Genomic DNA, 18515 nt, shown 5'->3' on the forward strand with positions numbered 1-18515 from the left:
AAACCTCAGCACTTTCTATCCCCCCCAATGCCCTCACATTTCACCAGAAGCTTTAAATAAGCAGCATCTTAAATCAAAAGTGTGGAGATTTAAGTCCATTAAAAGTACACGTTCTGTCCCTTTAATTTGTTAGAATTAGCAGCTGTTCATATCTTAATCCATAAACCTTCGGCACAGCGTTTCCAGCTACAGGGGAGGGTACAAAATATACCCACTAAGCAGTTAGAGTATTTAACCTCCTTTTAAAATCCTTATTTTATTAATTTTCCGTTATGTGTTAAAGAATTATGTTAATGAGTGTTTTTGATGAAGGCGGGGTGGATGTTTTTAGCTAAGCCAGGCTAAACACATCCTAACAGAGTTACATAAGGTGGAACTTAGAAGATCCCACCATCTACAGTGTATTATATCATCAAAAGATTCAGAGAATTAGGAGGAATCTCTGTGTGCTGGGACAAGGCTGGATGCTGGTGATGTTCTGCATTAAAAGCAGACATGATTCTCTACTGGACACCACTGCATGGACTCAGGAAGACTTCCAGAAACCACTGTCTGTGGACACAGTTCTCCCTGAAACCCACTAATGCAGGTTAAAGCTCCATCATGCAGAGAAGAAGCCAGATGTGAACAGGATCCAGAACCAGCTTCTTCCGTCTTCTCTGGACCAAAGCTCATTTAAAATGGTCTGAGGCAAAGTGGAAACCTGGATGAAGATGTGAACTAGTTTGTGGAAAGCATGGACGGCGTGTCCTGCAGACTAAAGAGGAGAGGGAGCATCCAGCTTGTTATCAGTGGACAGGTGAAAAGCTGCATCTCTGATGGGATGGGGCTGCATTAGTGCCTATGGCGTGGGCAGCTTCCACATCTGTGAAGCTCCATCAATGCTGGAAAGTACATGGAGGGTTTAGAGCAACATCTGCTCCCATCCAGACAACGTCTCTTTCAGGGAAGACCTTGCAGATTTCAGCAAGACGATGCTGAACCACATCCTGCATCCATCACAGCAGCATGGCTTCACAGGAGAAGAGTCCGGCTGCTGAACTGGCCTGCCTGCAGTCCAGACCTTTCACCAGTACACAACATCTGGAGCATCATGGAAGCAGAAATCCAGAGTCTCTTGACGGACAGTATTTTTGTTCCAGCTCTGTTCTAACCAAGGTTTCCTCTGTGTCACCCCCCCGGACAGTGGTGCTACCAGGGGGAGTGTGTTGCATTCGGCACCTGGCCTCAGGGTGAAGATGGAGCATGGGGGCCGTGGTCCTTGTGGGGGGAGTGCAGCAGGACCTGTGGGGGCGGTGTATCCTCCTCCATGAGGCACTGTGACAGCCCAGCGTAAGTAGGCAAAGTAAGCCACAGCAAGCTGAACACACACATCCAGGTCCTGCCTTCGAGTGTGTGTTTGTGTGTATGTGCATGCTGTGTGGGAGTGGAACTACAGTCATTAGCTTGTCTCTGAGGTAAATTAGCTGTGAAATATTTCCCAGGATAAATGTCTCCTTAGGAAAAACCTGAGGGCTGGACTCTATGTGGTGACTGTGAAGCAGAATATGAACTTTTCATTTCCCTCACGTTTTGGTTGCCTCCTGCAACGAAGCATTTAACTTATGAGCAGTCAGTTTACAGCTGTTTTCTAAAGCCAAACACAAGATGAAGCATGCATCGCTAATGATGAAAAGTAATTAAATCCTGATTCCTGGTCCCATTTGCACATTAAATCTGAAGTTTTCTGGTCAGACGGGTCAACACATGATCAATCAGAAAGTAGAAGCAGTGGACTTCTAGGTGTGAAGAGACAAGCAGGCTAACGTGTGAAATGGAGGAAAAAGGGCAGATAATGTGTTGGCTGGATGCATCCGCTGATGATGCACGTTTCTACTGGTTCACAAGATTAAAGCAGCTTATCTATGAAAAGAAGAAATAATAAAGTTTTAACTTGGAAACAAGAACTTCATCCCACACTTTTAATTCCTTCTAGATGGTTTTCTGTACTTGCGCTCATCGTTAACCCTTAAAACTCTGTTAGTATGTAGCTCTGTGATGGATAGCTACCCTTCAGGTGATTTACAGAACATTTTCCAGCATTTCTATCCCATCCATCTTTACAATCCAGCCACTAAATGTAGTTTTATTCAGAGACTATCTGGTAAATCCACAATGATCCATGATAACAGCATTATTTATCACATTTCACCATAAAAACATCACCATCACTACTATGTTGCTAAGAGACCTCTATTTAGACCTGGACATGATGATGAAGCCACTTCCTGTCAGACTTTCCACCAATCAGAGAGCTTAGATTGACGGTAACGTCCAATCAGGAGCAGCCAAAGATCAACCAGTGAGCAGAAAGTTCTATGTGTGTGTGAAAAGAAGAAAAATAATGCTCCTCTATGGCTGGAATAAAGCCAAGAAGACGTTTCTGATGCACGGTGGCGCCACAAAGCAGCTGAGCTGGAGTTGGTTTAGTGAGGATAGCAGGTAAATAGTAGCAGGAATAACTGGAAATGAGGAAAAAGTGGAAACATGGAAATAGTTTCTGTTGTGTGTTTGTTTCAATAACAATATTTTTTCTCCTGAAAGCCAAGACTTGAGAGAACGATGAGATGAGAAAAGGTTTGGTCACTGTTGATCTGTGTGTTATTTCTACAAAGTTCTGTTAGTAATAAATTCTGCTTTCTTCTTCTGGTCGACCTTTATGCTGCTACATCTATTCATACATTCATTTATCATCATTTTACCTCCCAGTCTGACAGCTGAACCTTCAAACACAAGTTTCTTAAAGCTTTTTGCAACAAATCTCTGCAAATAAATCTTTAGATACGCTCTTGTCCTCCTACAGTTTAAGTTAAAGTCAGTGATGCAGCATGCCCCCTCTCCTCCCCGACTCGTGGCGAAGCCTCCCATGTCTCCACACGAGACAAATCGTTGTCCGTTGGGTGGTGAATAGACATCTGGGTTCTCCGTCCTTCCTCCACTGTTGCATCATGGGAAGTAAAGAGAAAGAGCCAGGGAAGCGGAAAAAGGTGGGAAGAGGGAAAGGCATAATGTGGACCACCTGTGTAAGGTGATCGCTGAGGCTCAGGCTTTGCTGCAGAGGAGGAGGAAAAGCAGCCAGGCTGCCTCCAACACGTTCATTATGGAGCCTTTTGCAATGAAGTGGAAATGATCATGGAGGCATGGGAGACTAATGAAGGTGAGAAGGAGTAAAAACAAGCCCTTCAGAGATGCAGCAGATGTGGAGTGAGGGCCAGATGAAGGAAGAACTGTTCTGATATTACAGCCTTCAGTCTCTCCTCCCGATCTAAATGTCATGTCACTGTTAAAAGCTCCGAGAGCAGCTTGGATTTCCTGAATGAATCATTGGCACACAAGCTGAGAAAAGCAGCAGCGCAGACACACAAACACACGTTTTGTTACGGCAGAGACTGTTTCAGGCCAAAATGTCCTTCTGTACCGTCCTCGTCCTCTTCCAAGAACTGCTTCTTATTCATCCTGCTTTTTTAAGTGACTTCATGTGTTAAATTTATGTGTAAAAGTCTTGTTTCTCTCAGCCCGTCTGGAGGAGGGAAGTACTGTCTCGGAGAGAGGAAACGATACAGATCCTGTAACACCGACGTGAGTCTCTTCTTCCCTTTCTGTCGTCTTTTACTCCCTGCTTTAGTTTGAAGTCCATTTTTTCCACATTTTGTAAAGTTTCACACTCACCATGAAATATGAAATATCCCATGTTGTTTGTTTTCACACTCTGATGCCACCGGACCAGGAGTTTGTGAGGTTTGTCTGTAGTTTTTACAGACCTGCTGGCAAACAGAAACCAGGTCCATGATTTCTTAGACGTGATTGGTGAGCAGGAGCAAACTGCTCTGATCTGAGGAACCATGTATAAATATCAGACCTAAGACTTAAATGATAAAGTTTTTAAGTTTTTAGTGACAGCCACTAGAATAAACCCTTCACGGCTCTCCAACCTCCTTCGGAGCGTAAATATGTGGGAGTATTTAAAGGAGTGATTTACTAACGCTGAACTAAGCCGCGTGTCATTATTTATTTATTTATTAACAGATTTAGCGTCTGACGTGGCTGGTGGTTTGGAGAGGCCATTTTCCTCTCCTACAACATCCAGCCATGCAAAGTCTTCATTAACTGGAATTAACTGAACACTTTGTGGAGCATCTCACTAGACGGAGCCATGAAACAGCTCATGTTGTTTATTTATTTAACCCTTGTGTTTACCCGCGTTCGTTTACCAACGTTTCAAATCATTAAAGGGACAAAAAGTCCCAAAAACTGCAATAAAAATGACAGACTCATATTTTTCCCACTATTTTATTCACATCTTTCAATCTACTTTAGTCTGAATAAAAACTACCAAAAATGTAATAATTCAAATGATTTTAACCAGTTAAATGCCAGTTTGATCACATGATGCCATGTTCTATAAAAAGCTTTAACTGGACGCAGCATAAATTCTGTATCTGGACATTATGGCCCAGATTTTCACCCCCGTTCCTCCTGAATGAAGAGGAACACGGTTTTTTCAGACACATTTTCTTTAATGATGGCTGATTACGCAATCCCAGGCGTGGACTGTGGGCTGTTTCAGAAGGGCTGTGACTGGCTGACTGGACTCAAATCAGTCCCCTCCTGTCTCATTCTGAAAATAATCCCACTATATTTCACATTCCCAAACTAAAAGCTGCTATCACGTTGGATGCAACCACCTCTGGCCTGACAATGAAGAACAAAATTCATGGACACATTTTCCATCCATATGTAGAGCTAGACGTCTCACACCGCGGTACGTGTACCTCTGGTGGTACTATGAGGAATTTTCCCATCTCAACCAATTTGCAAAATTAGATTAATCTAATTATTAAATTCAAACCATCATATCTCCGGCTTTCATGGCCCGTTAACGTCAAACAGGAAGTGGGAGAGTTTCCAGGTGAGCTGGTTTTATGTCACATGATCCAACCGAAGCAGCGTGATCACAGATCGAAGGATAACGTCTCTTTTTTTCAGTTCAGATTTAATTATTTGTGCATTTTCAGGCCTAATGTGTTAATGAAGGAGGTTAAATAAAAAGATATTTATCAGGCCATGAAGGTAAGGGTTGTGCTGGGAGGAAAAACATGGCTGCAGTAAACATTGTCATTTTTTAAGTGGTATATAAAATCAAAATGGTTCAAACAGCCAAAATAGCAAGACTCCTCGAGGCTTTACGAACTTTACTGAGTTATGAAACTGTTAATAAGTTCTGGTGAGAAACTCCTTTTCAGTGAAAAGTCTGATGGGAAAGTTTAGGTCTCTTATATTTTAACGTCAGTCATAAAGGGGAACGTGGTGAGCCGGATTCCTGCTGGGGTGGGACATGACTTAACAAACTGAGAAGAAACCAGGAACTGATCTCTACAGTCAAGCACGGTGGCGGCAGCTTCATGCTGTGGGAATGTTTCACCATCATGGTCAACAGTCAGGATGGAGGGAAAGAAAACGGTATAAAAGAGGAGTGTTTTCTCTCACTTCCACACAGTTGAGTGTTTTTAGACAGACATGGTCCACATCCAGCCTGATGGGGGGTGAACTTCCAGAGGGAAGATTCAGCAACGCTCGTAGGGTTAATCTGAAAAGACTGAATGCTGCCAGAGCTGCTCTAACCGGCTAAGTGTAGGTCTGAATCTATGTGTAAGTATAAAGTAATCATTAAAACTGTGGAGAAGCTCCGATCCGTGTGTTCCTAAAAACCTGCTGAGTCTCCAGTTAGCTGCTCATTTCTCAGGCAGGGCAGATTATCTTGGAAGAGGCTGCACATGCTTGACACCAGCCTGCAGCCTTCTGACATTTTTCCTGGAACAACGGCAGACAAAGATAAAAACGCCTCCCCCGCCGTGCTTGGCTCCTTCTCTCCTTCGTCACCTTGTAGTTCATATATTGTGACTTTGCTCTTGTGATGACAGTTACCAAGTGTATTTCATGAAAAAGTCATTTGCAGCAGTTTTTCTGAGCTCTGCAGACATGTTTTATACAAATATTTGACATGGCTGCGAGCTGAGATCTCTGTTCAACTATTTCTAGGAGGGCTTTTTTTAACTAGGTGAAAATTGAAATAGTTTGGGTCCTATTGGACATTTAACCACAAGTCTTGAAAATAAGAGCAGGGAGGTAGCTCTGAGGGCGTTCTTTGGAAAACAAACTATCTCCAACCACTATTTCATCACACCGACCGATCCTCTTTTGGCCTGGGAGATGTGTGTGTGGGACAAATACTCGCATGCTGACATGTGTAGTCTGATCTGTACGTTGCCGAGATTTCAGATTCTGCTCAGTTCAGTTCATTTCTATTGCACCGATAAAGTCATGTGAGGCGCTTTATCAGGACAGAAGCCCACCAACAGTCTGAAAAGGGCGACGGGGAGGAGGGTGGAGCGCTGCACAGATTCTACATTTCACTCTGTGTTTACAGGCTGCAGCTGATCAAGGGACAGATCACACCCACACTTCTGTGTTTGCTTCACAGGATTAAAACCTGCTGCTTTTCTGGGTCCGATTGCAGCTGGACATTTTCAGCTTTGAGTTTCTAGCTTTGGGAAGAACAGCCCAGCTTCAGAGCCGGGAGAAACACCGGCCTATAAACTGGATTCCATCTCTAGGCTGAGAAGAGTCACATTTACCTTCCACTGCAACAAGAAAATACATATTCTCTGAGCAGCTGCTTGAGTGCATTGCTGACATAAAAGCATGGATGTTTAGTAATGTTTTGCACTTCAGTGAAAGAAAGACTGAAGTTCTGTTTGGGCCTAGAGACACGAAGCTCATATCGGCCTCAGTGTAAGACTGGACCATAGACTGTACATAAAAGACAGACGTGACATCACCCCACGGTTTCTGAAGTTTTCTGAAGGTTCTGAAGGTTTCTGAAGAGCTGAATTGAGGCTCATTAAACGATTCCCTCCATTGCCATCTTATCATCATTCCCAGAAAATCCAAAAATGGCAAAAGGTGGAGCTGAGAGGGGAACTGTGAAGGTGGATGATTGACACCCATCAAACTCCGAGCTGCCTTTAGCTAAGAGCTAACCGAGCTAACCTGGAGCTAACGGTAGCTAACTAACGGACTTAGGCAGGCTAAAGCTAAGGCACGCTGTTAGCCGGCTAAAAACCGCGGCTGTGCTACACTCTCCCTTCTAGGACACGCCCCTAATTATGCTGAATTTCAAGATTAAATAACATCCAAACGGATGAGTTATAAAAAAAAATCACCCCCCTCACAGTTGCCATGAAGGTAAACTTAACGTTTTAATCCTAAAATGGTTTTTGTACCAGGATTTAAACATGTTTATTTCTGCTGTGAAGTTGGTCTTTTTAACATGGGAGTCTATGGGGATTTGCTCTGTGTTGGAGCCCCTAGTGGACGAGGGGGGAACTGCAGTTTTTAGCACGTCCGCATAGACTTCACATTTTACCGCCGGAGGTTGCCGCTTGGATTGGGCAGTAATCTTAACTCTTTCATGCACAGTGTCCACTACAGTGCACACTTATTTAAAAGTTGTTATGATTTGGGAAGGATGGTATGTTTTTACTTGTCTTCCATAAAAACAGTGACATCATGTGATCAAACTGGCATTTAAAGAGTTAAAATAATTCAAATATTTACATATTTGTTTTTTTTAATAGGACTGATGCTGAATTAGTGATTTAAATAAAAAAGTGGGAAAATTTTCATCTGTAATGTTTTTATAGCAGTTTTAGGAGAGAACTTTGTTGTTCGTAGGATGAACTGAAGGAACTGATAAGAGTTAAAGCAACACTATGTAACTTTCCGTATCTTATACGTCTGTCTTTCTGACTGGCTTTGATGCCACACTTATATTTATTATGTCCATTCCTGGAGCCACCATCATCCTGCTGCATCCTGAGGCTCAGAAACCACTTCACAACTTTTATTTTCTGTCCCGAAGCATCACTTTGCAGCAGCTTTTCGCTTTATGGTGCTGCGCCACACGCTAGCAACTGGATATCAATACACTGGGCATCTTGATCGTGCACCATGGCTGATTCATTAAATAAATGCAAGAAGACATTATCAGAAGAAGACAGGAAAAGAAACACGAGGATTTTTCTCGTTAATCAGAAACAGCAGACATGCTCTGCATCCAGCTGCTTGTCAGCCAAAATGTTGGGTGATCCAGGCGATGCTGACCCAGAGCCACACTCCTGCATTCATACCAATTACAAGCATATAAAAGTATTTTTCCCCATGCTGCCATCTCAGCAGACTCTCGAGTCTCTTCTGACTCGATGTGCAACTTTAAAGCTGCCATTCTGGCAACACTTGCATGGTAATGAAAGCGGCCTGGCCTCCTCACCGCCAGCTCCAATATGGAACACGTTCAGCATGTAAAATACAGCTTTGACCTGAGAGCTTTTATTTGTCCAGAGGGAAAGTGTTTGGAGGGGGGGCTCTACGGACCTTTTCACACCAATAAAGTGTTTCTTTCCACTTTTTACCTCCTCTTACTGGAGCAATATCCACACAGAGGAGTGCTGCCCCCATCCAGTGTATCCAGACTCTGAGCCAGGACCAGTTCTGGATCAGCCTGCTGTGCTCTCTCTCCCTTCTCTGGCTGTGTTTATGTTTCTAATTGTCCAGCCAAAGAAATACTTCATTATGTGAGATAAATCCAGTCCTGAGCAAGCCTTCCAAACACAAAGCTCTGCACTCTCACAAAGGAATTCTGTGAAAAAAGTTTGTTTTAGTGTTTGAAAATAAAAAATGACATCTCACACTCCGACCAGCTGTTAATAACGCTGTTGTCTGCACAAATAAATAGTCTGTGCAGATAATTCAGTCATTATCTCCACATCTGAAGGATTGCACGGCTGCGTCTGCAAGTTTTCTTAAAGCAAACTTTAAACATGCAAAATAAACCAGGAAGAACAGAAGCATCTACTCAAGATTTAGGTTATTAAAAGATTGTTTAATGAAATTATAGCAGATATCCCCAGCCAACTAACTCGTGTTTCCAGATTTTTATAGTAAATTTAAAACTATAAATGGTTGGGCAATGAAATATATGTGAACTAAAAAGTCCAAACCTGGTTAAAAAGGGAACTTTGCTTGGAAGCAGCATCGTTTACGTTGCTGTGGACGCTTGTACGAATCCATTCAGAAACATTTGCGTCGTCATTTTTTGTTTCGTTGTAATTTACAGCTGTGATCTGAAACCTGTCTGTTCTGCAGAGAGTCTGAACTTTACAGCCGCTTCACACTCAGTTTAGTTTTTTTCACACTAAATTAAAAGAAATCGAAATCAGGCTTCTTAAAAGCACATTTCTTCTGTTTGCTTTTGCAGGCGTGTCCTGCTGGATCTCGTGACTTCCGGGAAAAGCAGTGCGCTGATTTTGACAACATGCCTTTCCGTGGAAAGTACTACAACTGGAAGCCTTACACTGGTGGTGAGTTCACAACCAGTCCTCAGATAAGAGTTATGAGGCGTTTTAATGCACCAAGATGTAGATGTGAAGAAATTTTTAGGCTAACTCTCATAACTAGTCCAAGTCTGAACAAGTGCTGAGCTGTAAAACCTGCCCGTCATCCTTTTTGAGCCCCAAATGACAGTTTGCAGGCCAGTCTGGTTTGTGTTCCCTGTTAACACAGCAGAAGGAAGGTCTGTTTGATGGCTGGAGAATTCCTCAGATTCCTCTCAACTTCGCTGGTTTAGCAGCTGCAGCTGATGTCCTGACACATCTCAAGCCAAGGATCAACCAGGAGAAGCCCTTGGGCTTTTTTCCTCTTTTTTAACAGGGTCTGAGTGGATGGAGGTCTTCTGACTGTCATGTCCGTGTGTTCGGACCATGTGTGGGTCTCCTGGAAGTCTTTAGATCATGGAAAATATCCAGTTCACCAAAAACTTAAAAGGGTTCAAGAAAGGAGATAAAGTTGGAAGCATGTAAACACAGCCTTTATTTTTCTTCTGAGATGGAGGAGCTGAAGTTTGATGTCGTGTTTTAAAGGAGGTCAGTTTAGTGAAATCCATCACCTGCGGCTCCATCAGGAGGAACAGCAGATGTCCCACGTTTGGATGTCAGCGTGATCGTTGCTGGCAGGCGGCGCTGTCTCTGCCGGTGTCGACGTTACGCTGACGTCAGGTTCAGGGTTTCAGAGCCAAACATCGCTGACACACACACAAACACACACACCTAATTATTATTGTCAGCAGGTTATAGTCCATTCTGCAGTCATTTAACAGACGCTTTTGTCCAGAACGACTAACATCTGAGAGTAAGAACAACACAAGCAAGAAATCAACCAGGAGGGGTCGTCGTCATTAAGTGGTAGTCAGACTGCTGGGAGTCCAGCTGGATCCAGGTGCTGTGGTGAGAGGAGATCAGAGCTCAGGTCCGGAGTCGTGGTTTGGGTCATGCTGTCTGCTCTGTGCATGCAGGCTTAGCTGGAGATAATGATGTACTCTGTGTGTGTGCATGCAGGTGGTGTTAAGCTTTGTGCACTGAACTGCTTAGCAGAGGGCTACAACTTCTACACAGAGCGCTCCCCTGCAGTCATCGATGGCACCCGATGCCAGGCCGACTCTCTGGACATCTGCATCAATGGAGAGTGTAAGGTAGGGAATCATTTCTCACAAGTTTGGTTTATTTTCCCCTAATCTGCACCAAAATAAACGAGTTAATCCTCTAGCAATGCTTTACATCTTCACCAGCTTTTATTAAAATCAAGCTGGTGGTTTCTGACTCAGTCTGATGCTGTTTGTCTGTATCAGCCTGGAGTTCGCTGAGTATTTCCTACAGTATGCTCCTCCTCCATGACAACAAACATCCTTCAGTTTACACTCTGAAAAGGCTAGGTTTCAGCAAAGATGGTGCTGTAACGGAAAAGAATGTAACCATTACCGACACCTAGTGGCCGAGTAGGAGATAGCAACCATCTCCAGCACTGTCCACCTGTTCTCTAACAACATCTGCTGGTTGTTAGATGGTTCCAGAGTGATGCAGCCCGAGCAGAAAACACTCTGTCACCTGCAGTTTGAAGAAGTGCTGCACCGCGGACCGACTTTGGCGTGCAGATAACAGATCTGATGGCTGAGCTTGAAATCCAAGCAGTACTTTCTGCACGAAAAGCTAGCGTTTTGGCTATGTTTCCTCTGAAAGTCTAGCTCTCAGTTTGCTTCAAGTAAACCAAATACAGGAAGGGTAGGGTTAGTGCATCTGTGTAGATTCCCACCCCTGGTGTTAGGCCGCCTCATTAACCTGAAATCACACAAAATCTAAGCTTCTATGATTCAAAGCAGTCAAATGGGCCTAGGATCTCCACCTGTGTCACATTTTTCATCTTTCTGTATATAAATATAAAAGTATATTTATCTCCTAATGAAACTGCTCTCTGTCCCATATTTTATGTTTCTTTACGTCAGAAGCACAAAAAGCAGCTTATTAAGACGACGTGTCAACTCACGGTCACTTTTCCAGACAGTCGCTCTGCTGTGATAAAATCCTGTTTTATGACCGCTTCCTCTGGCAAAATCACCATCACAGTTCCTAAATTAAACCGTTACTGAAGCAGATAATTCAGTGTAGAGTTAATTCTCATTCATAACGACGACCTGGTCCAGAGGCAAGTGAAACATATATCGGGTGTTAACGGAGCACTATGTAACTTTCTGATTCTCCTTCTGACTCATGTTGATGACAAACTGGGATTTATTACGTGTTTTCTGGTACCGTCGGTGCTCTGCAGCACTTTTGCTTTACTTTAGCTAAGTTTTGCTTTACTCGCCACATCACATGCTTGTTTTGGGTGAACATCATAGATTATTCAGCAAAGACATGCAGGAAGAAGAGAGGAAAAGAAAGAGAGAGGACAGGGGACAGAAAAAGAGGGACAAAGAGATAAGACAAGAGTCATCATGGGACTGACTTTTACTGGCTGGAGAGATCTCAGAAGAGAGACAGGATGAAGATGATGACAGATTAGCCGTCGTTAGGGGAGATTTTGGAGAAAAGACGGGATGATGTTGCGGATGCAAATTAAAGACGTCTGCAGGGAATTCAGCTGGACTTAGATGTACCATCATCTCTCCTGGAGAACATTAGAAGCTACAGAAAGTCATAACAGAAGTCCTCTCCTGTGCATGTACACTGAGACAAAGACACAGCTAAATGGGCAAATAGCTCAGCTCAGCTTTGCATGTAACCATGGTTACCAGGTGTTTATTGATATGACGATGGATTTACAGCAGGGATGGACAGTAAACACAATGTAAGCAGCACAGGCTCATCCCCAGAATCTCAGTATTTTATTTCTGGTAAATCTGAAGACATTATGGAGCTAATTCAGACCCAACCTGCCCTCATATTTATCATGTAGCTGTAGCTGGACTGTGCTGTGATAGTGCAGCTTTCTCTTCATGGTGTTCTTGTGGCATTTTATCTTTCCATTCAGGGAGTTGTGCTTTTCTTTGACAGCTCTGCTTGCTGGATGCTGATTGTATAAATACGACCTCACCATTCTCTGGTTAAGAACAATCAGGCCTTTGAGCTGCTGATTGTGATCGTATGACGCTGGAATAGCTCCGTTCTGACTCTTATCAGGCCTCTGCAGCCTCTACTAGGATTGTTTTACGGTAGTTAAAACACAAAAATCATAGTTTTATTGAATAACGGGTTTCTTTAGATTTGAAAAGGCAGATTTAATAACAAGGCAAAGATTTTATTGAAAGAGTTGGCAGCTGGTTCTGTCTTTGTTTTCATGGACATAAATCATTTTCTGTTTGTGTGTGTTAGTGTGTGTGTGTGTGTGTGTGTGCATGTGAGCTGAAATCATTTCTGGTTCTTTATTTTTGCTTGCTGTGCTCTCCACCTGACCGTACGACTGGCAGAAAGATGCAGCGTCTGTGCCCACAGCTCTCCTCTGATTCCAGCAACAAACACATGATGTGTGTTTTAAAGGCAAGAAAGCTTTAAGAGGTGGTTTACTCTGCAGAATAGAAACATTAGAGTTTTTTTACCAGCATTTGTATTCCAGGGACCGGCTCTCTGGCTTCACTATCACTCTGTGATAAATCCCTGGAACTGTGTCTGCTTGGAAAGACGTCAGAAGCACTCTGAGCTGCGATGCTGCACACAGAGGCAGACAATCACACCTTAAACAGACAGAAAGGGCCTGAAACCGTCTCCAACGCCAGGGACACGCCTTATTTATCCTTACAACGCTACTCCAACATCCTGCTCTTCAGTTTCGACTCTTTCTTTTACATCTGGGAGATATTTTGTCTGCAGGACAAATTCTAATGGATGTTTTTGACTAAAATCCCACCTTCCCTGTTTTTTTAGTCAGAGGGCTTTAAGCATGAAATGTTAATTTTACACAAACACCTGGACTTTTGGATTTGTCTTTATAAAGCTGTTAGTTTAACCCGTTGGTACCAGACGTCCCGTGGGCGGGGGAAGACAAAAAGTATGAATATCACTCAGTCTCCCTTCCAAATATCTCCACATATACACCACTGGAAAGCTCGGATTCCTGAGATGTTAATGATGGAAACCATCCAGGCTACAATCAGAACCGTAGATTAAGTAAACACATGTTTCAGACCAGTCGCAGTTTATCTCTGAGGCCACACAGACCTCCAGTAGCAGATGATGCTCCTGTTACATCAGCAGAGCTCCAGTAAAACAGCTGGTCCGTACCCAGTTTTTATCCATGAATACCCATTTCAGGTTAAATACAGTTTTCTGCACCTTAATAAGTTTTAATATTGGAGTTGTTTCCTACATTTCTGTCCATTTACTGTGAAGTGCATTTCATCTCTCTCTCTCTCTCTCTCTCTCTCTCTTTATATATATATATATATATATATATGAAGGGATAATGCCCGACGAGGTGGCCATTATCATAAATTAATGGATGACGCGGAGGCGTGAACCATCCGACTTGAAGCGGAAGTCCATTAATTTATGATAATGGCCACCTCGGAGGGCATTATCCTGCTTATACCATGGTCCATTAAGAAAGAAAAAAAATTAAATAAATTATTAATGCGGTAATGTTGTTTTTTCACCGGTCAAATCGTACGTTTTTCACAAAAAGCGACTGAGTGGACTATTTCGTTGTCACGCGTTGCCAAGGTAACTGCCTCTAACACAGAACCTGCAGCTCGGTCGGCCGCAGTTATGTAACGTGACACACACATTTCCGAGGGCGGGTTTAGTTCTTACAGCTGGTGTGTGTCAAGAGGATGATGCCACATTTTGTTTCAGTCAAAGTCCACAGTTTATTAGTTTACAGTAATAAGTCTATTCTTCTAACTTCTTTCATAGGTGTCCATTATCACTTTTTAATGGACACCCTCCAGCCAATCAGAATCAAGTATTCACCCAGACCATGGTATAAATTTCATGGTATAACCCTAACCCATGGTATCATTTCAATCAGTTCACTAAAACATATAGTTAACCTGTTTTTTCTATATTTACTTTTGCTCAAACATGTTTGAAATGAAATTACTTAATTTATTTATCTTTTATCGTGACTGAGTGATGAAAGGATCAGTTAGCAGAAACAGATTTGCTCCAGCGTTATGATGATGGCTGAAAAATGTTTATTTTATCCCAAAATTTCCTCCTTACAATACTTGTATTTATTATTAATCTGCAGCCATTTATGAGTATAACTCATAATACATTACAATAATACAATAAATAACAGAATATATTGACATTACCACGTTGAAGTGACTCTTTTTCCTTCGCTGTGACTCATGTATCCCTCATGATTCATTAGTTCCTGGTCACAGATCAGATCCATGCTGGCTACCTGGCCATGCAACGTGTCCTCTGCAGCTTCTTGTTTGCTGCTCTCACCATTTTTAGTGACAGAATTAATGTTTCCCTGTCTTTACGCTAAACTAAGCTAACGTGCTGCAGACTGTGAAGTAATGCCATGCAAAGCTGAACTCTGAATTAGTATACTGCTGGCATTAACTTTAAGACTGATTAGAATATTTTATAAATCGGCTTCCCATCGTTTCAGCAGCCATAACACGTAAAGCTGGAACAGGCTGGCTGTGGGGAAAGGATCTGTTTTGTTTGCTTATGAAGGAAGTCACTAGAACACAGTGACTTCCAGGTTTTATATAAACAGCTTTTCACACAGTCCAGACATGCACACTTCTCTGCTGTTGTGGTTGCTTCACTTGCATCTAGTTTAATACTTGCCATTAAAATGTACACTTCTGAGCTACTCTCAGGTCACAATACCACAAGAAAATATTTCAGACAGGTTTTTAATCGTATGATTTTCTGACTGGTCAATAATCAGATTTAAACCTAGTTTTTGTCACCAGCTGCACAGCTGGGCAGTTTCTGGCCTTGAGTGTTAAAAAAAAGCAAAAATAAGGGATTAAATAAGGGTGTTAAAATTAAGTTAAACTAAATAAATTTTATTTATCCATCCATCCACCCATCGATCCATCTGTCCATCCAACCATGTTAGAGGGGCTAACTGAACTCCGGTGTGGCGGCTGGTGATCAATTAAAACTCAAACCAGTCACACTTTAGAAGCTGAAACTATTGATTTGTTTGAAAGTTTTATGAACTGGTGCTGCTAACAGCTGATCTGCTGTTTTCTGCTGTTAGCTGGTACACGGTCGACACTGTAAACTTATGTGTGAATAAACAGAAATCTACATTATTCTCTCTGATTTCTACAAATTTAAACCCACTAAACTGATATTAATTAGTCACACTTATTTAGTGAAGCGATGCTAACTACCCAGACCTGGTACCAGTTATCAGCTCAAACTGCTGACTCTGTCTCTCTGGCTTTGAAGCATGTGGGCTGTGACAACATCCTGGGCTCTGATGCTAAAGAAGATCGATGTCGGATATGTGGAGGGGACGGCAGCACCTGCGAAGCCACTGAAGGACTTTTCAACCAGTCTCTACCCAGAGGAGGTAACACGCATCCAGCTAGCTGTTTTAGGCCTCAGGTTTCTGTTAGACCTCCAGCGGAGGATGTTTCCGGTGATGACTGGAAGTGACACCACAGACGACTGTCAGGGCATCAGGCTGTTTCATCCTCTCCTGGTGAAGCAGTATTTTATTTTTTTCTCAAATCTAACACATCCCCGTAGCCATCAGGATCATCTGGAAATGTGCTTTTTGTCACACCTACATGCATTTAGAAAGAAGTGCTCAGAATATTAATCACAAGATAACATAATTACATCACGGAGTGATGAAATGAGAAGGCCTGTGGTTCTGGGTGTAGCCTGTAATCATCTATAGAGAGCAGGGGGACAGAAAACATATTTCTCCTTCTATGGTATGGCTAGTAAACCATCTAAAAATACAGTGTGCATGTGCGACTGTAAAAAAGGAAACAGGGCGGTTTTGTCCTCCTGCAGGATTGCTATGTCCTTTTTGGGTGATGTGGAATTTAATCTATATGCAGTCGTGCCTCGTATGATATGTAACTTTTATGTGTTGTAAAAAATGCCAAACAGAAACTAGGATCAGGTGGGGAACTGGGGGTCTGAGTGGGAGAATTACTATCTTAATAATAACTGTTTCTGTCTCCCAGGCTACATGGAGGTGGTTCATATCCCCAAAGGATCCGTTTACATTGAGATCAGAGAAGTTGCCGTGTCAAAGAACTATATAGGTGAGTACCTGTTTTCTAAGCTTTGTCTCTATAAATAATATGATGCCTCTGTGAATAAATAATATTAATTAATAGAATTTATGGTTAAATTAAATCTCTATGTAATTTGCAAAATCATAACTAGCAATTCTTACATGTGTTTTGATTAATTTTAAGTTATGTGGATTTAAGCAGGAGAATTTAAGAATCAAAGCATACACACATGAATGCTGGGTAATGGGAAAAGTGCACGTTTGTAACTGGGAGATAAAATCTGAGTCCAGTCTCGTGATAAAATGAACATAAAATGAAAATGATTCAATCCATGCACATGAAAAGTGATTGAAAATCTTCCTCACTGAGTGTAAGGTTAACATATTCTATGAATAAGATATAAATATTCTTTAACCCCTAAAACTCCACTAGAGCTCGAGCGCCCTGAGCGTTATCACTCCTATCATCACCAGTGTCTCAGGAATGGTGGTGTGTAGCTCTGTGGGGTAAACTGTGATGGATAGCTTACCCTTTAGGTCACTGGTTCCCAACCTATTTTGCTTGGGGACCCGCTTCATGCAGATACTAAAAGGCCATGGACCCCCTGCCCCACCCGGGCTGAAACCATATTTGGTTTTATGCTTTGAAAAGTGAGATTCTCACCATAAATAATATGTTCTGTCTGAGTCCGTCCATAAAGCCAAAGCTAAATTAAAAACATATAGCCTACTTTTTTTCTTAAAATAGAGACAACATGTGGACATTAATCACAATGCCTCTAAATGTTCAAAGCCTGAGGGACCCCTGTGCTCTTTGGGGGACCGCCTCGGGGGGTCCCACACCCCAGGTTGCAAACCACTGCTTTAGCTGATTTACAGAAGATTTTCCAGCCACTAAATGTAGTTTTATTCAGAGACTCTATCTGGTAAATCCACAATGATCCATGATAACAGCTTTATTTATCACATTTCACCATAAAAACATCACCATCACTACTATGTTGCTAAGAGACCTCTATTTAGACCTGGACATGATGATGAAGCCACTTCCTGTCAGACTTTCCACCAATCAGAGAGCTTAGATTGACGGTAACGTCCAATCAGGAGCAGCCAAAGATCAACCAGTGAGCAGAAAGTTCTATGTGTGTGTGAAAAGAAGAAAAATAAAGCTCCTCTATGGCTGGAATAAAGCCAAGAAGACGTTTCTGATGCACGGTGGCGCCACAAAGCAGCTGAGCTGGAGTTGGTTTAGTGAGGATAGCAGGTAAATAGTAGCAGGAATAACTGGAAATGAGGAAAAAGTGGAAACATGGAAATAGTTTCTGTTGTGTGTTTGTTTCAATAACAATATTTTTTCTCCTGAAAGCCAAGACTTGAGAGAACGATGAGATGAGAAAAGGTTTGGTCACTGTTGGTCTGTGTGTTATTTCTGCAAAGTTCTGTTAGTAATAAATTCTGCTTTCTTCTTCTGGTCGACCTTTATGCTGCTACATCTATTCATACATTCATTTTACATCATTTTAGCCTCAGAATCTGAAAAAAATGTCTCGGAGTTTTAAGGGTTAAAATGAACAAACAGAAAAGTAAACTGATGCTGAATCACAAAGACTTGATGAGGTTGATAAAGAAATTACTCTCTACATGGATTTACCATTTAATTATTGAATTGCTTCTATTTCTCCTGCAGAATAAACTTAAACTCATTAAAAGAGGTTTTTCTCTTGGGATCCATCAGTCTGTAGATCCTTTAATTCACTGCAGAGTGATGAACTGGCAGTTTTCAGCATGACGCTGTTTCATATTTTTTGTGTCTGTGTCTTCAAGAGGAAATTAGAGGACGGTCTCTTTTAATCTCCCCCTGC

At 42.2% G+C, this 18515-nt stretch overlaps 1 protein-coding gene across 4 annotated transcripts in view; it reads left to right on the forward strand.

Moving 5' to 3' along the window:
- Positions 1-18515, forward strand: part of adamts6 (ADAM metallopeptidase with thrombospondin type 1 motif, 6) — a 76591-nt gene that overhangs the window by 35232 nt on the left and 22844 nt on the right. For all 4 annotated transcript variants that reach the window (XR_006008536.1, XR_006008537.1, XM_041970775.1 and 1 more), the window contains exons 13-18: positions 1187-1332; positions 3555-3618; positions 9356-9458; positions 10491-10624; positions 15849-15972; positions 16601-16681. Coding sequence is in view for 2 of the 4 variants with exons in the window: in XM_041970775.1 (XP_041826709.1) it covers positions 1187-1332; positions 3555-3618; positions 9356-9458; positions 10491-10624; positions 15849-15972; positions 16601-16681 (652 nt within the window). In the remaining 2 variants the exon portion in view is untranslated. The remainder of the gene's footprint in view (positions 1-1186; positions 1333-3554; positions 3619-9355; positions 9459-10490; positions 10625-15848; positions 15973-16600; positions 16682-18515) is intronic.

Source organism: Melanotaenia boesemani, chromosome 19 (assembly GCF_017639745.1).
Source record: "Melanotaenia boesemani isolate fMelBoe1 chromosome 19, fMelBoe1.pri, whole genome shotgun sequence".
Lineage (NCBI taxonomy): Eukaryota > Metazoa > Chordata > Actinopteri > Atheriniformes > Melanotaeniidae > Melanotaenia > Melanotaenia boesemani.